We start from the raw sequence: 24,730 nt of genomic DNA on the forward strand, positions 1-24,730 counted from the left end.
AGAGCGTAAACCTTCGCGAACCCTTGCCCAATTGGATCCGGGAACTCTCACCCAAACCTCGGACTGGCTGCTGGAGATCGCCGTGACCCGGGCCTGGGGGCGGGGCGAGTTTAAAGCGGCTTTCCCGCGCCCAAAGCGTCGGGCGGTGATTGGCCGGCGACTTCCTCCCTTTGTGGGAGCTCCCTGCGTCGCCGGGGTTAGGGGTTGGGAGGAGCGGCCGAGTGACGCAGAAGCTCCCCCAGCTAATCAGGGATGGGGAAGGGGGGCCAAGAAGGAAGCGGATCCTCTGCCGCGCAGCTAAACTGCAGCCAGCAACCCGTTTCGTCTCCCTCCGCCGCTTAGCGGGGCCTGAGCGGGAGCAACTGGGACGGCGTCACTGGGTGGGCTGGGGCGGAAGTGGAGGCGGAGGGAGACGGCGGCGTCCACAGAGGCTCGGGCTCCCCGGGCGAGGCCCTGGTGGGCTTAAGGTAGGGGGAGGGGGCGGAGGAGGAGCCCGCGGCCCGGGCGGCGGCAGCGCCCGACTTCCCCGTAGGGCCCCGCCTCGGAGCGGGCGGCTGTGGAGGAGACCGAGGAGCAGGATGGCGGCCTCGGCCCTGTACGCCTGCACCAAGTGTACCCAGCGCTATCCCTTCGAGGAGCTCTCCCAGGGCCAGCAGCTCTGCAAGGTCCGTGGGCGCTGGGCGGCGGGCGGGTGGGGTTTCCTCGGCCGTAGCCCGAGGGAGCTGGGTGCCCAGTGAACTGCATCCCCGCTCTCTGCCTGCGCCTTGGGGCTTTGGAGCCCTCGCCCCCTCACCCGGGGACCCATTTAGTGTATGACCTGGGCACCAGCTGAGAAAGGCCCCTGAGAGGAAGACAATCCTGCCCTCTTCCAGGCGGTCCAGGAGGGGTCCGGGCCCCAACAACATTCAGGGGTCTCAGGGGTGGGGCTGACTGAGACAGCCACCTGTCTGTGTCGCAGAGACCCTGGGGTGGAGATGTTTTCATCTCGTTTTTGTTTTTTTGCCTTTTTTCCCCCCTCCTTTGCCTGGTTTGTCCTCTCCTTCCACCGGGAGGCCGGGGACGGTTTTTGCACTTTCTTGCTAGGAACCTGAAGCAGCAAAGCTGATGGCATCCTTCTTCCCTGTCCAGGAAAGCGAAGCGACTAGCTTGGGAACAGAATGCTCTATGATTTGGAGCTCCTCCCATCCCATTAAAGCCGGGATGCTGTCTGTGAGCAACGGTGCAAAATAATAGTTTCACATTTAAGCAAGGCTTGAAGTTGGCCCTGACAGCTTTCTTAATTTATCAGTAGCATACCCCCCCCCCCACATCTAATAAAGACAAAGATACCTATGACTTCCCTAAGGAGTTATACCACTTGTGTGATGAATCGCCCAATTGTCTTAGTTGGGGAATAAATCTTATTAATGTTTTAGACAATGACTAGGTTAATGATCATTTTAAACCAGAAAAGTGAAACATGGGACTTTGAGATAGATACTGATTAATTCACTGTCTTATTACAGGAATGTCGGATTGCGCATCCTATTGTAAAATGTACTTACTGCAGATCAGAATTTCAACAAGAGAGGTTTGTATAACAACACTTTTTGATAAAGCTATTGTCTGTAAGGAATACTTGGGGGTTGTAACTCCATATTTATATTATAAAGTGTTTTTTTAAAATGGTTTAGCTTCTTAAATGTTAAGTTGTGGAAGAGAGAATGTTGACCAAAAATTAATGGTTGTTTATCTAGACGTTTGAACGTGAGGAAATAAATTATTGTATGGAAAATGTATAGCCTTGCTAACAAAATATTCAAATATAAGCATGTACTATTAAGCTAAAAAAATGGCACAATGTTAGTGCTGACATGGACCTGAGGGAAGGTCTATAGTGTTACCAACTATCTTCCACGAGTGAAATCTAGTACTTTTTAATAGGATGGTTCTTGTTAGAAAATTAGAGTACACATAAGAGAGTAAGTAACCTAAGAGAAGAACAGTAATTTCTTCTTAAATTGGTGTGAAGGCCCAGTGGTAGGTTAGATAGGCACTGACTTATAATACTCTGCATAAATAGTGGTATTGTGTGAAGGTTTTGCAACAAGATACCAAAAATGCACAAAGAAAATGTATATAAAACATTTATCTTAAGTCATTTATTTTCAGCCTTTTTCATCTCATGGCACATATAAACTAATTACTAAAATTCTAATTATTAGAATCTACGGCACACCAAAAAAGATAATTTTTGCTTATCTGACAAAAAAACTTTTATTTTGATTCATTTACACTGGACGGCTATTCTTGTGTTGGCTGTTAATTTTTTGTCAATCTAAGGGAAAAGAGGTCAGTGCCTCTGGCTAAGTAGTCAGGTATTGCATGTTTTAAAAATTCTTGCAGCACACCAATCACTGTCTTCAGATAATGGAAGAGGAGTAAATTTGAATAATAGATAACCCTAAAAAGATCCTTGTGTTTGTATATTTTAAAAATTGTTAGTTTTTATTTGAGTGAGTTTTAGGTACTAAAGTAAGTTGTACTCTTTATCTCTTTTAAGTCAACATCATGCCTGTTATCTCAGAAAGCTACATAAATTTGATCACCTACAATTTCCTTTTCAGCAAAACTAATACAATTTGTAAGAAGTGTGCTCAAAATGTGAAGCAGTTTGGCACGGTAAGTATGTTACATATTTTCATTTCATGTTACTGTCACTGGTAAATTAATGTTTTACACAGAGATGGACCTTTTAAAATACATATGTAGTTCTTAAATATTTCAACATGTCAAAATATTTCAGGATATAAATTTTCTGTAGACAGTCTGGGGAAGATGACGATATCTAAAAAAAGTCATGTACATGTTTTATATATATTGAAATACAGGGTGAAAGTTATTAAAGATTCAAATATAATTTATTCATTAAAGATTCAAAAAAAATAAACTTCTGGTTATGGAGAACCTACTTACCGATAAAGTTTGCATAATCATGGTTTGTTCCCTTCAACAATGTTTATGTAGCAGCACAATTCAGGCATTTATTCACAAAAGTCATGACATTATTCTAGTACAAATTCTTGTTTTACATATTATAGTCATTATTGATCTATTACAGTCATGATTAGTCAAAGTGTAGGCCTTAAGGTTCTACAAAATCCTTAATTGTTTTTTGAATATCAAAAGAAAATCAAGGTATGCGTATGCCAATTTTTAAAGTTGAAAATTCACCTATAGTGTACATTCCTTGTATCATCTGTACCTGTATAAATGTTTTTTGAATAAATGGTATAATGATTAACCTTACCAAGATATTAAATTAGTAGAAGTTTATTCCCTAAATACTGGATACATGAAAATTTTCTATCTGTCTGTACTTCTATTTTCATTCTTTAAGAACTTTTACCCCTGTAGTTTGTGTATTATATAACATACATTGCAAATCATAAATGTTTCTCATGGTCTTTTTTTTAACTATTCAATAGAGTAACAAAGTTTCATAACTAGAAATAAATTTCATTAAATTAATAGAAACATCATAAACATTATGAATGTCATTGAATATAACATTTTACCATATGGTTTTCATATACATTATTTCACTTAAAGTCACATCATTGATGTTAACTGAGAACTTGCTGTATTTAACAGAAAATTTTTTTTTTACCTATTATTTTTCTTAATTCCAGAAATTGTACTTTGGTTATATTTTGTGCAGCAAATTTTTAACATTTTTAAATGTCTCAGTTAAGAAAAATATATATCTGTTTTTCAGCCTAAGCCTTGCCAGTACTGTAACATAATTGCAGCATTTATTGGTACGAAATGTCAGCGTTGCACAAATTCAGAAAAGAAATATGGACCACCTCAGACCTGTGAACAGTGCAAACAACAATGTGCTTTTGATCGGAAGGAGGAAGGAAGAAGAAAGGTCTGTTTTATTTATGTTATGACATATTCTAGAAATTAAATAAAATACCAAACAAATGGAAGTCATTATAACTAATACACTAGTGAAACTTGATGTATTCTTTGGGTCCCTGAAAGCAGGTAGTTAGATGAAAGTGTAGGAACAATGCATCTTCTCTTTGCATCATATGTAGATAGGTGTTGATCAATTGAAATTACTGTACTTTAAAAAATAGTCCGTGATGGCTATTCTGTACTACTTGGTTATCTAACAATTGGTTTCGGAGAATTACTGCTTTTACATCCTTACAGCTTATCCTTTTGCTGGTTATTTGAAGTTACTGGTATGAAAAAGTACCTGATGGCACATTAACATGTGTAATTCAAAGTTAGTCTTGTGCCTTTTATTTGGGGTTTATTTTAAATCATTCTTTTTCTCTACCTATAGTGACTTAAAAAGTGTGTGTATGCATGTGGCATTCTTCTGCTGATCAGCATTCACACAGGCCTGTTGTCCATCATTTTCAGTTGACTTGAAAAGTGACTGCCTGAGGAGCTCCCCTAGCTGCTCTCACAGCAATATATGTACCCTAGTTATAACAAATGTTCCTCCAGCACTTTTTGGGTGAACAAATAGAAGCTAGAAACTTAATTTATTTTTATAGTTTTAGTCTTAATAATTTTGGAAAGAAGTCTCTCTTCTTCCCCCTTGACGTGTACAAATGATTCTCTTTTTCAGAGTAGTTATATCCTATATAATAAAGAAGTAATATGCAAATTAACCCTCACACCCTCACAAGATGGCTGCCTACAACCAGGCCGGCAGGGGGGTTAGTGAGGGACGACCAAACAACTGAACAGCAGGCTGTGTGGGGTGACCAGGCCGGCAGGGGGGGTGGCCATGAGGGGCAACCAGGCTGGCAAGGGGGGGGCAGTTGGGCATGACCAGGCCGGCAAGGGGGGCAGGTGGGGGCAACCAGGTCAGCAGGGGGTGGGGGCAGTTGGGGGCAACCAGGCCGGCAGGCAGGTGAGCGATTAGGTTAGGTCGCCCCCAACTGCACCCCCCCTGCGGTCCAGGATTGTGAGAGGGATGTCCGACTGCCCGTTTAGACCCAATCCCTGGGATTGGGCCTAAACCGGCAGTTGGACATCCCCCAAGGGGTCCCTGATTGGAGAGGGTGCGGGCTGGGCTGAGGGAATTCCTCCCTCCCCCCCCCCCCCCCCCCCCCCCGGTGTATGAGTTTCATGCACCAGGCCTCTACTAGTATCCTATCTAATAAAGATGGACTATGCTAATTGACCGTCACTCCGTTACAAAGATGGATGCACCCACAGCTGAGGCCAAGTTCCCTTAAGGAGCCTTAACAAGCAATCAGCAGGGACCTGAGGCTATGCCAGGGGTGGGCAAACTTTTTGACTCGAGGGCCACAATGGGTTCTTAAACTGGACCGGAGGGCTGGAACAAAAGCATGGATGGAGTGTTTGTGTGAACTAATATAAATTCAAAGTAAAGGAGCAGAGGGGAGAGCAAGAGAACCCTCTGCTCTTTCGGCTCCACGGGCCGGATAGAACAGCCGAACGGGCAGGATTCGGCCCGCGGGCCGTAGTTTGCCCACGGCTGGGCTACGCCCTTCCCGGCCCCTGTGGGGCTTGACAGGGGACCTCAGGCTGTGCCCCCCCACCCGGCAGGGCTTGACAGGGGACCTCAGGCCATGCCCCCAGCCCTGGTGTCAGGTTGGAGGACCTCAGGCCGCACCTCCTGCCTTGGCACCAGACCAGGGGACCTAGGCCACGTCCCCACCCGGCAGGGATTGATGGGGACCTCAGGCCTCGCCCCCTGCCCCGGCGCCAGGCTGGGGGACCTCAGGCCGAGACCCCTGCCCCGGCACCAGGCCAGAGGACCTGAGGCCACAACCCCCCGACCGGCGGGGCTTGACAGGGGACCTCAAGGTGCGCTTCCCATCCTGGTGCTGGGCTAGGGGACCTCAGGCCGCGCCCCCCACCAGGTGGGGTTTGACAGGGGACTTCAGGCCGCGCCCCCCACCCCGGCACCAGGCTGGGGGACCTCAGGCTGCACCCCCTGCCTGGCGGGGCTTGACAAGGGACCTCAAGGTGCACCCCCAGTGCTGGGTCAGGGGAACTCAGGCCACGCCCCCTACCCAGCGGTGCCAGGCCAGGGGACCTGAGGCTGTGCCCCCCCCCCACCCCCCGCCTGACAGGGCTTGACGGGGGACCTCAAGGCACGCCTCCCACCCCATCTGGGGGACCTCAGGCCACGCCCCCCATCCTGACGCCAGCCCAGGGGACCTGAGGCTATACCCTACACCCCCTGCCCGGCGGGGCCTGACAAGGGTGGGACTGGTCAGGTCTGGATCTAACCCAATGCGGGGGGCAGCCGGGTCTGGGTCTCATGATTTTTGAGGCACATGTGGGTGAGCCGGGACTTGACTCTGGGCCCCCCTTTTAATGTGCACGAATTTCGTGCACCAGGCCACTAGTATATACATAGAAGCCTAAGCGACTGGCTGGTAGCTATGCTGCACAATGACCACCAGGGAGCAGACGCTCAACGCACAGGCATGGAAACATAGGACAGACTGATGAATCTAAGGGAGGAGGGCAAGAAGAGATTAACCAAAGATCTTATATGCATACTAGAGGTCCAATGCACGGATTTGTGTACCAGTGGGGTCCCTCCGACTGGCCTGTGGGGATCGGGCTGAAACCGGCTATCCCCCAAGGGGTCCCGATTTCGAGAAGGTGCAAACTTTGAATTAGTGAATACTGAACCATTGCTCCTAAGGATAAGGTTTCTGCCTCTAGTCACAATGTGGCGATCAGCACATAATCTTGTTTTGTTTTGTATATATTTCTGTTTAAAGACACCTTTATATTGTTAATTGATTAAATTGAGCTCATAGCAAACAGCTATTAAAACTATGCCTGAATGAAGCTTATCTAACACATGTATTTTCTGCATAAGGTACTTCACAGCCTTGTGCTTAGGAACACATCAGGTCACTACACCTGGGAACCATTTTAATCAGTGAAATTACTAATCAAAAGCCCAAAATGCAAAAAAAAACATGACACTGCTAGACCATGAGAAGGACACTTGTTTACAGTATGAGAGCTAAAAGAAGGCAACAGCCTGAGCTGGGAAAGTTTGCCATCCAGCTACACAAATGGCTGCTCCGAGCATGTGCGTGCGCATGGATGGTCACGAAAGTGCTGCAAGTTGACTTTAGGGTTATGTCTAAATTTCAGCAAGTAGGTGATGAATTTAAAAATGTGAAATCTGCAAATAATGAAAATCACTGTATATGTTATTCAAACTCCTTTTTTCTATAAATTAATAGTTTTTGCTGTAGGGGAAAATACTTTGTTATTTTAGTAATTACACAGTGATTTAAGAGTTAAAGTTAGTGTTTTGGTAATATTTCTTTGAAGTATATCATCAATTTTCAAAGTAAAAAGAAAACAAAGTAAACAGTATCTCAAAACAGAAGTCTAGGTATCATCCTTTATGACCAACTTTATGACTCCAAACAAGCATTTTCCCAAGTTTCAGAAAAGTCTTAATTTTACTTCCCTTTTGCAACACTGTGTGTGTGTGTGTGTGTGTGTGTGTAAAAGTGAGAGAGAAGAGAGAGAGAGATGAAGGTAAATACAGCTAGAAGTTTAGCACTTTATATTACTTGGTTTCACTTATGGCCAGTTAATAAGTGCACTTAATCTAATATAAATCTTTTCTTTAAAAAGGTTGATGGAAAGTTATTATGCTGGCTCTGTACTTTATCATACAAAAGAGTTTTACAGAAGACAAAAGAACAAAGGAAGAGCCTGGGATCTTCCCATTCAAATTCTTCATCTTCATCTCTTACGGAGAAAGACCAGCATCATTCAAAACATCATCATCACCATCATCACCATCACCATCGTCACAGCAGTAGCCATCACAAGTAAGTACTTTGAAATCATGTTTTCTAAAATCCTCCCAGGCGTTTAATGCCAAATACTAGCTATGTGCTGGTTTCCATTGTACATGGTAAACTTCTTGAGTGTCTATAGTTGTTTCCCCACTTTATTCAATGTATTTAATTTATACACATGGACTGTGTTTAGCTATTTACCATTATAATAAAGATAGGACATTTAGGGAATTTTATGGAGTCAAAATACAAGTGATGATTGCAGGTGATGATTTAAAAAAAGAAAGCCTCGATTTTCTTTCTTTTTTTAATTCTCACCCAAGGATTTTTAGAGAGAAAAGGAGGGAGGAAGGAGGAAGGGAAAAAAGAGACAGAATCATCCATGTGAGAGAGAAACATCGATTGGTTGCCTCTTGTACATGCCCCGATTGGGGATGGAACCTGAAATCTTTTTGGTGTATGTGACCGCATTCCAACTAACTGAGCCACCTGGCCAGGGCAATTTTCTTTTTCTTTTTTTTCTTTAAATAACTGTTAGGACTTTACTTGTAACAATTATATGTACCTTTGTTGTCATTAATTTGTTTTAGTTAAAAACAATTAAATCAGTGACTAGGAAATGTAAATTCAGTATTACTGAGAACTGATTGTAACACTACCATTTGTGACCATGATAGAAACATTCGAAATCTTGAAAGTTCTCAAAGTGTGAGAAGTAATTTTTTTAACTGGTGGTGCTTTGCTGTATTTTTAAAAAATACATAGGAACTCTATTCAAATATAAAGAATTCCTTGATTTTTTAAGGGGGGGCAGTTATATAGTAGCAATATCTTAACACTTATTGTGTGTGCTATAAAGATGTTTAAGTGTGATTTTACTTATCAGGGAAAAATCAAGAATATTAAAACACGAACACATATTTAAATGGAGAACACAGGAACATCATATACAGATTTTCAGAAGAGTTCACTGTTTTTTCCCCAAATTCCTCTATGAGTCTTTAAAGTTCTAGATAGGCAAAACTTAAATTTTATTTACAGGAAACATGAATTAGTTAGGAACACAATTAGTGATATATTGAAAATATAACATGGTTCTAATTAAAATTTGATTTTAAATCAAGGCAAGTACATATTAGATTATGGGGTATTATTGAGGCAATGATGTTGTTTACTTCAGGAGCAATTTTTTCCACTTTCCTTACTTACTGTGTTGTGCTTTCTGGATGTAACAGTGCTAGACCGAATGGTGACTTTTAATCTGGCTATTTTGAAGAAATCTTGTGGTCTCTATATCAGAATACCCCAAGGAGCAAAGGAACATAAATCTTTCCTGTTTCTGTTTCTTGCTTTAATAAAAAATATGACAAATGTTATCCGGCAGACCTACTCCTAAGACTCAGCCGAAGTGTCCCTTTCCTTTGTCCTTTACAGATAAATTGGTCTTAGTGTGATGTGAAAGGACATACTCAGAGTATGTTTATAAGATAAAATTCTATGATCGGAACTTAATCTTTTAAAAATCACAGATTTCAAAAATAAAGGGAAAGAGGATGGGATTGACTTTTTTTCCTTTTGATTACTTAAGAGATGCAAATACTGTTTTGTATTTGGTGGATAGAGACCTTTGACATGTAACTAACCAGTTTGTGGAGTCCTATCTTAAGTTCAGTAGATTAGAAAAATTATGAGGAGCATACATATTGTGAAATACAGTGATGGAAGAGGGGAAGGGAAGAAATTCTGGTCAGTCTGGATCCAGAAATGGCATACCTCAGAAAGTGAGGATGAGAATTCTATTTCAGTTTAATCATTATGAATACTAGAGGCCCGGTGCACGAAAATCCATGCACTCGGGGGTGGAGGGCCTCTCAGCCCAGCCTGCATGCTCTCACAATCTGGGACCCCTCAGGTAGGATGTAGTCCCACCACAGCATGGCTCTGGTTCCCCAGGCCTGCAAGCTGAGCCTGTGGGTGGGGGGAGGGACCAAGAGGCCAGTCTGATTGCAGCATGGCTGCAGTTCCCGGAGCCTGCGGGCCAGGGGTAGGGACCAAGAGGCCAGTCCAATGGCAGCATGGCTCCTTTCCCACAGCTCCCTCCTGCCACTGCGCTGTGGGCGGGCGGCTGGGACCCAGGACTGACTCCTGCCGCACCGGCCGGGACCCTAGCCTGGTATTCGGTTGTCCTTCCAGACGTTTAGGTCATGACGGACCCTGGCTCTTTATATATTATGATGACTGTTCTCATTTTGAAATCTGGATAGTGCCATTAATTCACATGTGATTTTATGGTTTGCTACTGCTAATAATGAAATTTTTAAAAATAAAATGGCAACTGAATTTCTTAGAGTTGCCATATATTGCCACATGTAAGGAAAAACTCAAGTATATAGGTTAAAAAATGAATTCCTCAACTTGATATTTACTTCGATTTTTAAGAACATGATTTGTTTTTTGCTTTTGTTTAAAAAAACTTCTGGACTAAAACAATAGAAAAATGTATACACAAACATGCATATATATAGATATATATATTTATACATACATAAATAACTCATTAATCGTCAGATATATCTATTTTATAGATGAGGCAACTAAGGAATTTTAAGTACCTTGCAAAAGGCCACACAACCCAGGTCTTCTACATCTCTTATATTGTATAAATAGATGTGTAGTGGATGCTCTATACATGTTGAGCCAGTAAATTAGGGATTAATGAAGAATTGGCTAATGTGCAAGTACAGGGGGGAAGTTTGTAGGATTCATAGTGCATTATGAAGTGGTTATATTGATATTATGGCATAATGAAAAAAGTGGTATAATACTAATTATAAGTAAAAGTTATATCAGTTGTTACTATGAAATTTCCCAATATTTCAGGATGACTTCTTCAGAGTACTGATAAAAGAAAGATCTAGAGACTTTGGAGAGAGTTCTTAGAAAAAGTAGGAAGGAAACAAAGAAATTAAGGTATTTCCTGGTTCAACTTGACACACAATTTTGAGCAACTTGAGTTACTCCTAAGGAAGAATCTTCATGTAGGATTATTAGGAAACCCTGACTCTAAAGGTAGAAATCGCCCTATCTGAAATAATAAGGGCAGTCTAAGTATGATGATTCTCAGATTTTATAATTATAAATCCCTTTTGTGGTGTTTCATGGTCATATCCTTCCATCCTTAGTATGATAGTAAATTGAATTTGGAGGTCCTCATTAAAATAAAATTCAGTTCTTATCTTTGTACCTTTTTTGAAGAACTTAAGATGACTAGCAGTCATCTGATTAGAATGCATCTTATTAGAATGTGATTTATTCAATATATATTTGCTTAATTGAATATGCCTTTCTCTGAACAAGAGATTATAATAAACATATATCTTGTAAATTCATTGGGAAGAATGTTATTAAATGTAGATGTATTAAATAAATGTTGTTATTAGATGCCATTTATATATTTTTCAGAATCAGCAATCTGAGTCCAGAACAAGAGCAGGGACTGTGGAAACAGAGGTAAATATGTTAACATATTTTCTGAAGTATTTTGAAAAGTATTTTTTAAGTGTGATATCCCATTAACCTTGTTACTTAGGCTTTTAAAAAAATCAATGATGTTTGGTAATATTTTAGGGGATGAAGAATAACTTATCATTTGGTGCCTCAGCCCTTTTTCCTCTAATTATTCTTATTAATGTTTGGTTTCAGCCATAAATCCTCTGCAGCAATTCAGAATGAAACTCCAAAGAAAAAGCCCAAATTGGAATCTAAGCCATCTAATGGAGATAGGTAAAAATGAATTCCTTTTAGCGAAAATCCAACTTAGTTGAACAGTTATAGTTGATTGCCAGTTACTACTAGGTGAAAGATCAGAAACATGTATCTTCTACATTGACTTCTTTGAGTCATCCAGAAGAATAGACATAATCAGTTAAAATTTTTTAACTTAATTTTGGCAATAAGAAAGTGGCACTGAACTATGTTGTTCTATTTGGGAAATAAATTTGGGTTTTGAAAATAGGAAAACAAATCTGAATGGAGAACATTCTTTTTATCTTAATAATACTTCAATGAAACACAAATCTAATTGTGATATTTTAAATTGGCCTGCTTGGAAAATGTTTTTAGATGTAAAGTATTATGAGCGTGACTTTGTTTTAGTTCATTAGCCAAAAGTTTGCTGATGTTACTGTACAAATTGGCTGCCTATTGCTTTACACTAGAAGTATTGACCCCCTAAAAGCTAATACTGAATTATATTTCTGCAGGTGTATGTAATGTGTGCCATTAGTAAGGTAATTTGCCAGTTGCATCCATTTCTGTCAGGTACATATTTTTTTGCATTAGCCTTAAGGATGTTTGTGGAATTGTCTAATTTATGCAATTTGAACACTTGCTTATTTTCCTTCTACTTCATTTAATTCTGTTTTACTTCTTTCTTTTTAGTAGCTCTATAAATCAGTCAGCAGATAGTGGGGGAACAGACAATTTTGTCCTTATAAGTCAACTGAAAGAAGAAGTGATGTCACTTAAACGTCTCTTACAGCAGAGAGACCAGACCATTTTAGAAAAAGATAAAAAGGTAAGAACATGGTTCACTGAAGCTTGGTAAGACTTACATTTTGACTCTTGCTTGATAAATGTGAATTTTATTAGACTTTCTTTAATAATCTGGTAATGTTTGTTATACATGATTCTTGTAGAACACATAACAAAAGCCCAAATTGGAACCTAAGCCATTAGTGAAGATAGGTAAAATAGTCTTTCAGAATTTTTGTTCTAAGAGTCAGTAGAGAGCTAATTAGAATTATAATAATTTCTGAACATTAGTTTTCAGTAAGCCTGTAATTTAAAATAATATATTAATTTGAAAATGAGATATAAATGGTATATTATGTGAATTCTTATGATTTAAGAAAGCAATTGAATATAGTTGTTGATAATCCAATTGTATTTATTTTAGTTGAGATCAAATAACGGGTGAAAGTAAATGTGTGGGAATTTCCTGTGTTTTAGTCAGTGATTAGCATTACATGTCTAAAATCATTTTGCATCAAGTAAGTATTCATGGGACTTTATCAGTTAGATCAAAAAGAATACCAAAATATGTTGCCCATTAAGTGAAAAGTTCTGACGCTGTCTGGGTGAACTTGAGTGGAATGTTTTCACCTCTTTGGGTCTCAGTTTTCTCATTTTAAAAATGAGAGTGTTAATGCCATCTCCTGGGATGGTTGTTACTATTAAATGAACATGTAAGTACTTCAGCTCCTGGCATGTGTAAGTGCTCATATTGCTATTACTGTTCTAAGACTCAGTAGAGACTCTTTGTCATCTTTGAGGGTAGAACCTACATTTGTACTTGTTTTATTGTCCTAGACTAGTTTATTCTATTTCAGATATTTTATGCAGTAGGAAAATATTACAAACCTTAATTTTAAAATTATAATTTGATTATAAATATGTACATGAATTACCTGTTTCTAAGTTATCTGTAGTAGTGCTTCAGTCTGAGCTAGCTTTTACCTCTGACATTCAACAACTTTTTTTTTTTAATATATTTTATTCATTTTTTTACAGAGAGGAAGGGAGAGGGATAGAGAGTTAGAAACATCGATGAGAGAGAAACATCGATCAGCTGCCTCCTGCACACCTCCTACTGGGGATGTGCCCCCAACCCAGGTACATGCCCTTGACCAGAATCAAACCTGGGACCTTCCAGTCCGCAGGCCGATGCTCTATCCATTGAGCCAAACCGGTTAGGGTACATTCAACAACTTTTATGTTACATTTTCCCACACCTTGATGGTTTAACAGATCTAAATTTATTTCAATACATTTGTACCTTATTTTAAGCAAATTCAGTATAGAAAATCAAGGATTGACATAAGAAAAATAGGATAGTTGTGTCTTATTTTTTAGGGTCATTTTTTATTAATTGCAGGTTTTTTATATTAGTGGGCTTTTATGGAAATTTGTTTCATGCTCAAAATCTTAGAGACATTTCTATTGCACTAAGATGGGTATATCTGTATTAACCTAGATAAAGGTTAAATAAAATGGTAAGTTTACTATAATAATGATTCCAAAACCAAGTAGTAATGAATTGTGGAATTTTGACTTTTTTTAGCTACTTTTCCTTTTCCTAGCATAATTATTCTATATTAGTGCATACATTGAGTTTTCTGCTTTTGTTAGTGTTCCTTTTTTCTTAAAAAACACTAATGGGTATGGGAATTAGCAGTGATGTAAGGAAAGTAATTAATTGTAAGTCTAAAGTAGTTATATATTTGCAGTTTTTCTTATAAATGTAAATCTAAGACAACCAAGTTATTTTCTTGAATTTATTTCACTTTATTTAGCGATTTCTAGAGCCAGCCACATATAGATCATTAGGATACAAAGATGAATAAATAAGAAACAGTCCTTATCTTTCAGAAATTCATAATCTGGAGGCAACTCATAGAATAATGAGAATAATTATTTTAGCTGATCTGATATGAATTGGCATTTCAGAACAGGAATTTCTTTGTACTGTGAAAAAGGGAGAATTCAGTTATTCTTTTTTTTTTTTTTTAATATATTTTTTATTTATTTTTTACAGAGAGGAAGAGAGAGGGATAGAAAGTTAGAAACATCAACCAGCTGCCTCCTGCACACTCCCTACTGGGGATGTGCCCACAACCAAGGTACATGCCCTTGACCGGAATCGAACCCAGGACCCTTCAGTCCGCAGGCCGATGCTCCATCCACTGAGCCAAACCGGTCAGGGCAGAATTCAGTTATTCTTTAATTGACAAAAGCTTTGGCTTTTATTCAGAAAATAAAAATGTAAGACACCGTGACTTTCTTTTGGCTGTTGTACATCTTTCAGTTTATTAGCTATTAGATAATTACCAAAAAAAAAAAAAAAACAAAACAAAAACCACCCTGCAAACCTTTAAAGCTTACATAATAAAAATCATGTAAAACTACCCAGAAGCTTTCTTATGCATGGTTCTAATAGTAGAATTACATAATTCCAACTTATTTTTTAGTTTAAAGTCATGAGATTTTCTATTTTTGTGTCATTGATATATATGAAAAATTGACATTGCCTTCTTTGTGTTTTTCTTACATTTGTCTAGTTTAGCCCAAATTTTAAAGAAACCCCTTTTCCTTTCTTATTATTTGTATTTCCTGTGCTTTGTTCTCCATATTTACCTCAAATTTTAGTTGGAATTGAGTACATAATTCCGTCATATGTTTTCAAATGAAAGCAATATAGCTCTTGGTTCATAAGATCATTTCTTTTTATACTTGCCCTGTGTGAAACTTTTTTCTGTGTGAAACTGTTTTCTTAATTATTGAGAAATTATTTTAACCTGAAACCAGTTTTATTGTTTATTTTGTATACATATAACATAAAGTACATTTTAACTGAAGCATTTTCAGGGTATTAGTCTTTAAGCTTTCCTGTTGGCATACCAGTTGCCAAACTGTCCAGTGTGAAGCCCTTTATTTATTTAATACAGTTGTTTTTTGTTTGGTTGGTTGTTTTTCGAGGGAGAGAGGAAGGGAGAGGGATAGAGGAATAGAAATATTGATGAGAGAGAAACAACATTGACTAGCTGCCTCCTGCACGCCCCCTACTGGGGTGGGGGATCCAGCCTACAACCCAGGCATGTGCCCTGACCAGGAATCAAACCAGTGACCACTTGGTTCCTGGATCCACCCTCAACCCCTGAGCCGCGCTAGCTGGGCTGAAGCCCTTAATAGAAACAAAAAGACAACTTCTCAAAAGTTTTAGTAATGGTTTAATATTAATCTATCTTAACATTAAAATTATACTAAAGTAGACAGAATTTATCATTTCACAAAACAAATTATAGATAAGTTATAAAACTCAGGAAACCACTGTTAACATCTTCCATTTTTATAATGAATTGTGAGTTTATTGTAAAGAATATTTAAAATGATCTCACACACATATACATATATATGGTGTTTTTTTATCTTTGTTTTTATTAGTTAACTGAACTAAAGGCAGACTTTCAGTACCAAGAGTCAAACTTGAGAACAAAAATGAACAGTATGGAAAAAGCTCACAAAGAAACTGTGGAACAACTTCAGGTAAGTGACATTATTTATGTAAACTATTAGACAAGGAAAGCTAAACTTTGTTAATAGTATTCATTGCCTTTGACAGGTATTGGTATCCCTATTTTATGCATATTTGGTGCATTTTCAGCTTTGATTTAGACTTCCCAATAGTTCTTAATCCTACTCCAATTAAAAGTTATTGCTTAATCATACTCCCATTAAAAGAAATCACTCAATAGGGGATTCAATAAAACTTCTGCCTAAACGTCAAATGAAATTTTAGAGGAGGATGTCATTACAGTGATCATTGTAAAGCAAAACATTAAATATTGGATATGCGAAAACAAGGTTTTTAGTACATTGTGCAATTATTCTTCCTATTTCCTCCCACATAATGGGAAGGGAGATGGGTGTAGAAAACTAATTTTCAGGGTCCTCAAGTGGAAGAACTTTACATTGTTTGCAGTGATGTAAGGCACTACGTCAATCTCAAAATAGTGACAAGTATACTGCATATACTCAGTAGGATTTTTATATAGCGAACAAATGAATGATGAAGCCAAGGGCCACCACAGTTACAAAGAAGGTAGTATCTGATGTCTGGCACACTGAGATGGAGAGCATCCAAGCTTTTTCTCATCTAGGTTTCATAAATTTAGAAATTAGACAACATTAAATTAATTACATATCCTATTGGTTTATGGTCTTTTATTGTAGAATTAATCTTTGGGTAACAGGGTTTTCAGAAGTTTTAAAAGCATAGCACATGCCAGCACACAGCTTTAGACTCTTGATGGGAGAGTGCAGCTTGGGGAGTAAGGATTTTGCCCTATTTTTTGTTATAAACAATGCAACACCAAAGAATATTTGTGATTTCTATCTTTTGGCTCTGTATTCTTCATAAATAGCTTAAATTGTGTAAGATCAGAATTAGATTTAGGAAAACGTGTTGAAATTTGAAGTACAAGTTGTTTACTCTTATCTCTGTCTACTCTACTCTTAACTCTTATTCTTTGTACTATTACAAAGAATTTTGAAGAGAGATCTTGCATGGAACCTGGCACATAATAGGCATTTAGGTAATTTTTTGAATGTGTGGTGATTTATGGAACTGCCCCTTTTCCCTCTGTCCTGAGAGATTGCCCATATATTAGGTTTCTTACACATTATTGTTTATCATCACCAGCAAGTATTAGTTTTATGACACTCTTATTTTTCTCAGTTATTAATGTTGAATGATTACCTGGGAACAAAATCTTCTGTATGATGATCTCTGGTCTGATTTAGTGTGGTATAACCAAAACTCCGGAGTTAATCCAGAATGAAGTAACAGAAAAACTGTAAGCAGTACTTAAATATGATAAAACTTAGTACTTCTGTTCAAAAGAGCATTTTATTGTTTGATTTTTTTTTTAGTGTATTTATAGTATTTATTATATTTACTATCTTTGTCCTTTTAGCCTGATTGGCATCTTAAGCCTACCTCTTGATTGATAGCTAAGTTTTCATATGAGAGAATAGTGACTAATATTTATATAGAAGTATGACATTTTCAATGTGAGTTTACATAGACTATCATTTTTTGCTCCTTAAGATAACTTTGTTATGTGGTATGAAACTGTGTTCACATAATTAGTCTGAAGTGACATAGAAACCTATATCTTTTGACTTTGATTTGACTGGACTTTCTCCTGTTCTGTAGTTTTCTTACCATCTCATGTTACTTAGGTTTTCTGTTTCATCCTTGTTATCAGACCACTTTCCCATATCTGGAGACATTCTATTACAGCTAAATACCCTCTTTTAATCCCATTCCCTTTAGCAACCATGTACTAGTAGGTGAGTAAATATAGTTAACTGTTTGTCTTATCTTTTTGTGATAAGAAACTGAACCCCTGAGCAGGAAATTTACCTTGCTCTAATAGCTCTCAAAACATTTTTAATTATCAAATGGGAAAAAAGCATTGAGCATAATAAGAAAAAAATTGCACAAAATACCAAAAAAACACACCCACAAACACCCTAAATTATCTGAAATGTCAAGAATAACAAATTAAAAACAGCTGCCTCTCATTTAGGAGATGAGTTGATAAAAGAGGATAGGGTACTAACATTTGAATGCCTACTATATAGGAGCTACTGTGTTTGGCTAAGTGTTTTATATATTTACTAGAGGCCCAGTGCACAAACTAGTGCACTAGTAGTGTCCCTTGGCCTGGCCTGTGAGATTGGGCCGAAACTGGCTCTCTGACATCCCCTGAGGGGTCCTGGATTGCAAGAGGGCGCAGGCCACGCTGAGTGACCCTACCGGTGCACGATCGGGTCTGGAGAGGGACCGCAGGAGAGCTCCAGGGCATGTCCGATCCGTCTCGCTCAGTCCTGATCAGCCAGACCCCAGCAGCAAGCTAACCTACAGGTCGTAGCGTCTACCCCCTGGTGGTCAGTGCACATCATAGTGAGCGCTTGAGTGCCCTTGGCATATCATTAGCATATTGCACTTTGATTGGTTGAACAGTCGGCCGGACACTTAGCGTATTAGGCTTTTATTATATAGGATTTAGTTCTTTCAGCTCCTGTTATGGGGGGTGAAGTTTCTGTTTACATGTGAAAAAATAGACTCTGGATTACATAGCAGATAAGTAGCAGAGCCAGAATTCAAAGCAGGATATGTGTGCTTCCTAATCCAGATAACCTTTCCTTTATGCCAGCATTTCTAAACATTTGTAACTTAACTTGCTTAAGAGTTTTAAAACAATGTAATGCATTTTTGAGGGTGCATAATAAAGAAGTAATATTAGTATATAAATTTTGAATGTTTATATTTTAATGTTGCATTATAAAATATATTTTTATACCTATATTAGAATAGACAGTTTGGGTCTTATCTCCATTTAATAACTGATGTATTATTTATTTTTCTTAAAGGCATTTTTTTAACATAATTTATTGGCAACTGAATTTATTAGTGACATGATTAGGAGACTGTATATATTGAAAATTAGCTGGCCGAAACCGGTTTGGCTCAGTGGATAGAGCATCGGCCTGCGGACTGAAAGGTCCCGGATTCGATTCCGGTCAAGGGCATGTACCTTGGTTGCGGGCACATCCCCAGTGGGAGGTGTGCAGGAGGCAGCTGATCGATGTTTCTCTCTCATCGATGTTTCTAGCTCTCTATCCCTCTCCCTTCCTCTCTGTGAAATATCAATAAAATATATTTTTAAAAAAAAGAAAATTAGCTGCTATAGAATTAAAAGGAAACATTGCTATCATTACCAAATATTTGAGTTCTGGTATTTCATACTTAGAATATGAAAATTATAAACTAAGATTAACTTTTTAATAATTTGTTATGCTTTTATATAAATATAACTGTCAGATCTGATGGAGATCTCTTTGAAGCAAATTTGCAGACATATCCTTTTTCATGCTCTTCATACATTTATATTTTAAAATTTGTTTCTTAAGATACTTCTTTTTTGGCCAGGAAGTCTATTTCAGTTATAAATTAAATCTGTAGCTAACAAATAATACTGCCATTTGCAACAGCATGGATCACTCTTGAAAATATTATGCTAAGGAAATAAGTCAGACAGAAGAAGTCAAGACCCATATGATTTTACTCATATATGAGATATTAAAACTGGAATCAACAAATGAATAGACAAGACAGACAACAACTCATAGACACAGATAACAGTATGGTTCCCAGAGGGAAGGGGATGGGGGAGAGATAGTAAAGGGGTAAAAGAGGTCAAATATAGGGTGTTGGAAGGAGATTTGACTTTGGGTGGTGAACACACAATGCAGTTTTCCAATGTTGTATAATAGAATTGTAATTATACACCTGGAACCTATATAATAATTTTATTAACCAACTAGAGGCCCAATGCACAAAATCTCTGCCAGGGGCTTGGACCCCACTGCCGTGGCAGCTGCCTCTGCCTCGGCCCTCACAGCCCCGGCTTTGTCCAGAAGGTTGTCCAGTCTAATTAGCATATTTCCCTTTTATTATTATAGATGTCACCTCAAAAATTTAATTTAAAAAAAGAAAGGAAGAAAACAATTAAAATCTACATTTGACTAGGACTGGTCAACTGAGTAATAAGCAGTTGTTTATGATCACTAACTGTCAGGCATTCTTAATGATTTGTCCTCTGAATTTCTCAAATTGTTTAGGTTTAAGGAAAAATAAAAATCCTTTTAAATTCTTTTTTTTTAATATATTCTATCAATTTTTTACAGAGAGGAAGGAAGAGGGATGGAGAGTTAGAAACATCAATGAGAGAGAAATATCGATCAGCTGCCTCCTGCACATTCCCTACTGGGGATGTGCCCACAACCAAGGTACATGCCCTTGACTGGAATCGAACCTGGGACCCTTCAGTCTGCAGGGCGATGCTCTATCCACTGAGCCAAATGGGTCAGGGCCCTTTTAAATTCTTGATGGTTTTCTAAATTTGAAATTGAAATTCTTAATTACCACCTTAAATATTAAACAACCAAGAACAGAGAAATGCTGTTATGGAGTCGAACATGAAAAAAACTTTTGACTTACAAATATAAGATTGCTCTAAGAATATTTGCATTTTGGAGGTCATAGGTATTAATTAGGGAGAGTTTGATTGGGAAAGAGTGGGGCAGTGAAAGCACAAAGCCTGCAAAGGTTTCTGTTTCATGAAACTGCTTTTAAGATGGTATGCAGAGAAGGCAGGATGTATGTTGCCATAGAAAGGCTAAAGTTAGAGTAGAAGATGAAGCACTGAGGTTAAAATGGAGTCTACCTAAATAATAAGAACTCTTGAGACTTGTGAAGGAAAATGGTTTGGAAATATAACCAGAGGATATCTTTTAAAATTTTAGGACAGTGCTCAGATTTCAAACTATTGTCGGCACTCTCCCCATTTTGGCTCAAAAGCTCCAAAAGTATCTGATCATTAATGTACTTGTATATATGGAGAGTCCTTATTATTTACATTTCCGTAGTCAGGAGATTACATAGGGAGACAGTCAAAATATGTCGCAGCACATTGGCTCAAGGATAGTGTCTTTGTCAGTGGTGGATGCAACATTTGAATGAAATGCAAATTCAGTTCAGGTAGATGACAATGTGAAATTCTGAATCTTTGAAAAAAAACTTCAGCCTTTTGTGAAACTAAAAATGATGATATAACTGCTCAAATTATATCAAAGCCAGCACAAAATGTTTGGCAAGTAACAGAACAAAAAATAAGATTAGGAAGGGTGGTTCTGATGGGTATTTTTTTTAAGAATTGAATATCATTATGATAAGAGTCTTTGTGGCAAAGTAATAAAGTCAGCATTTTGCAAAAAGGACTTCTTAAGCTTGTTCTGTTAATTGGTGAACATCAAATAAAAGGCTTTGTATAGTTCATAGGGAAATAGTCCTTCCACAGATCATCACTTGAGTCATTTGATCTTATTCATCATAAAATAAAACTTTCCCCTTCATGTTTTTAGGATTAAGAGCCAACTTTTTTTTCCTATTTAAAATGTTTACTCTCACCCTGGCCAGTGAGGCTCAGTGGTTGAGCGTTGACCTATGAACTAGGAGGTCAAGATTCAATGCCCAGTCAGGGCACATGCCCAGGTTGCTGGCTTGGTCACCAGTAGGGGGCGTATAGGAAGCAGCTGATCAATGATTCTCTCTCATCATTGATGTTTCTCTCTCTCCCTTCCTCTCTGAAGTCAATAAAAATATAATTATAAAAAATAATAATAATAAAATAAAATATTGACTCTGGCTTAAGCAGATTCACTTTAAGTTGCCTGTTTTTTGTAAATGGTTATATCCTTAATCAACAATTACATTAATATTGACATTTACAAACCAATCTATAATTTTCCATCTACATAGCCATAGTTAAAAAGATGAATCTAAGTATACTCTTATTTGTTAGTGTTTCAATGAAATCTTGTTCTATAAATGAAAAAAACAGCATTAATTAAGTAGTAGTCTTTAGCATGTCTTAATATTTCAAATATTGTTAATCTTAAATCTTTTAAATGTTTTTGTCTCCCACAGGCCAAAAACAGAGAACTACTCAAACAGGTTGCTGCATTGTCAAAGGGTAAAAAGTTTGACAAAAGTGGAAGTATACTAACATCTCCTTGAGAAAGTTTTAATGTTTCTGCTGAAAATGTAAATTTGAAAAAATTTCAGTAAAGCGCTTAAATTCTGTGTAGTGAAAAAATATTTTTGCACATCAAATGAATTGGCATATTTCCTATTCACTTTTGTAACTGGTAAGATTTTTAAGTTGTAAAACATCCAAATAAAACTTCAACTGGTTTGAAGTAACTTTTTATTATTTGATATCCAGGAACTATTTTGCCAGCAATAGTATTAAACAGTTGTAACGGAGTGCATGAGTAGTGCTTTTTATAAAATGTAACATGCAATAATAGAGTAGGTATGTTTTTAAGAAATCATAGCAACAGGGTTTTTGTTTTGTTTTTTTGTTTTACACCATGCTAATTTCAAATAAACAGTTTTCAATTTAGAAATACAAAAGCTTTTAAACAAGGAAAATGGTGAACACTGGTTTTTTTGGTGATTGTGTTTTCACTTTGCATCAACATTAATTTAGGAGAGAAGAATCATGGTGCTTTTATTAAATGAACTTCAGAGAATATGTAAATATGTTTTTAAATTTACATAATTAACATTAGTTAGTATACTAGTATTTTCATTATTGGTATAGGAATTAATGTTTATTGTACAGTACCCAAGGTTAAAAGTGTTTTGTTTTGTATAAACTGTGGATTTTTACTTACAAGTGCCTTTTTGCCACCTAATGTTTTTATTTATAGGAATGTTGATCTTTTGTACATAGTTGTTTTAAAATCATGTTTAATAAATGTTTGTATATAAATGCATATGTACAGGAGCCTATTTCAAAAGGAAATCAAACTTGCTAGTAAAATGTTTGAGGTTGCATTAAGAACTGATAATGCATATAAACTTTAGATGATTTTGTGGTTTGTTTCTGTGTAATACGGGAAGTTGTTGGTCATTGAATTCATTGAATTAGTCAAAATACTTCCCCAAAGATTTAATTTTAAATCACTTGTGATAGAGTAATTTTATTTTTATGTGATATGGCTTCATGTTCATATTTTATAAGTTACATGTTTTGTTTTATTTTCTTTTATAAAAAATTTAAAAATTTATAATTTTTCTGCAGTGGTCCATATATCTGCTTTCCTCATAACGTGGTTATCTAAGTTAATATTTATGTACACCATACTTAATTTGTAAGTTTAAAGCAAATCTGGAAAAAATTAAATAACTTTTAAATCAATCTGTGACTATCTTTGAATAAATTGGAATCTTGTTTAAGATTAAGGTACTATTTATAAGAAAATTATATAAGAGTCTTTAAAATTGTCTATAAAAGGTTAAGGTAGGGTGGGGTAGGTTATGGGAAGTTATTGACTAATTATATTCAGATCCATCGGTTTTCAGCCTGTAATGGAATTGATGGCCTACTTAATATGTGCCAGTTCAGACTTGTAGTTAAATTTTAAAGCATCAGGCATTGCTAGATATATTGGATAGAGTGGAAGAGCTCTTTCTCTTAGGAATTTATGAGCAGGGTAAATTTGTTTGAAGAAAACTGATTATTAAATTTGTCAATTTTGGAAAGTTTTGTTTTTAAGCAAGCAATGATTATGAATCTCATCAAAGGTCATCTTTTCTCAGAACACAGGATAATTGTAATTGTTTGTAATATGACTCATGTTTCAGTCGATTATTCCTATGGTTTATTCATTATAAAGCAATATAAAACAATTCCTTGCCAAATTTGAAAACATAATCTAGGGTAATTTTCAAGTGATAGCAAAAGACTGAATCTCTAAGACTTGGAAGAACTAAAGCAGTTTATTTTTATGAGATCCTCATATGTAATGTTCTTCATAAATTTCAGTACTTTGAACAATGTTAGATACTGCCTTCTTATCACAGATTTTAATGTTTTATGTTCTAGTTATAGTCATTTGACAATCCACCGTGGTTATTATGGTTTTAAAATAAGATGGTGTAGTAGTTTTACACCTTTTTTGGAGCTGCTGCAAAGGAAAGGTGCCCCTTCCCACTTTTTTAGGTAACATTGAAAATTGAAAATCAATCTAAATAATTAAACTTTGCTAAAATCTTTTAGGGGTTTCACAGTATTTAGCACTGATTAAATGCCCTCCCTTTATCCCATGACTTTATTTTATCACTTAAAATGATTTCAGTTGTATTAGCAATTGAGTCCTAGTCCCGGATCTATAGTGTATTGACATAATGAGCTGATATTCTTTAAATGTGGACCTGTAAGGAGATACTATGGTGTGCTGTATTGTGCTTTTTAGCCTGTTTTCAGCTATTAGCATTTACCAGTGTGGATCATTTTGGCTCAAGCTATTTATGTATTAATAGCCTGTGAATATTACAGCCCTTTTTAGATTGTATTGGTCTAAATATGCATACTGAGGTGAACCTGTTAAGCTGTTCACATGTATAGACTTGAAATACTGTACTTGTACACATCCGACTGTTGACATTTTGTACCTTTTTCTAAATCTAATATTTCACAATAAAACTTCTCAAAAGCTTTGTATTAGTTTCCTATTGCTGCTGTAGCAAATTACCACAAACCTAGTGGCTTAAAACAGCAAAGATTCTCTTATGGTTCTGGAGGCCAGAAGTCCAAAATCAGTTTCACTGGCTAAAGTCAGGGTATTGACAGCACTGTTTTCTTCATGAAACTCTAGTGGAGAATACTATTCCTTGGCTTTTCCAGCGTCTTGGGCTGCATTTCTTGCAT

At 37.3% G+C, this 24,730-nt stretch overlaps 1 protein-coding gene across 2 annotated transcripts; it reads left to right on the forward strand.

Annotated features, from left to right (window-relative positions):
- Window positions 1-199: 199 nt before the first annotated feature.
- On the forward strand, window positions 200-24,520 carry FAM76B (family with sequence similarity 76 member B). 2 transcript variants are annotated; one of them, XM_080642722.1, is made up of 10 exons: window positions 200-665; window positions 1,506-1,570; window positions 2,607-2,661; window positions 3,758-3,913; window positions 7,654-7,853; window positions 11,286-11,333; window positions 11,526-11,606; window positions 12,264-12,399; window positions 15,825-15,926; window positions 21,940-24,520. In XM_080642722.1, the coding sequence occupies exons 1-10, from the start codon at window positions 579-581 to the stop codon at window positions 22,027-22,029; spliced, it is 1,020 nt and encodes a 339-aa protein (XP_080498848.1). In that variant the 5' UTR covers window positions 200-578; the 3' UTR covers window positions 22,030-24,520. The 2 variants fall into 2 exon arrangements, with proteins under 2 accessions (XP_080498848.1, XP_080498849.1); XM_080642723.1 differs by having other exon boundaries at window positions 12,267-12,399; window positions 21,940-24,519.
- Window positions 24,521-24,730: the final 210 nt, after the last annotated feature.

The sequence above is a fragment of the Plecotus auritus genome (genome assembly GCF_963455305.1).
Source record: "Plecotus auritus genome assembly, chromosome: 9".
Lineage (NCBI taxonomy): Eukaryota > Metazoa > Chordata > Mammalia > Chiroptera > Vespertilionidae > Plecotus > Plecotus auritus.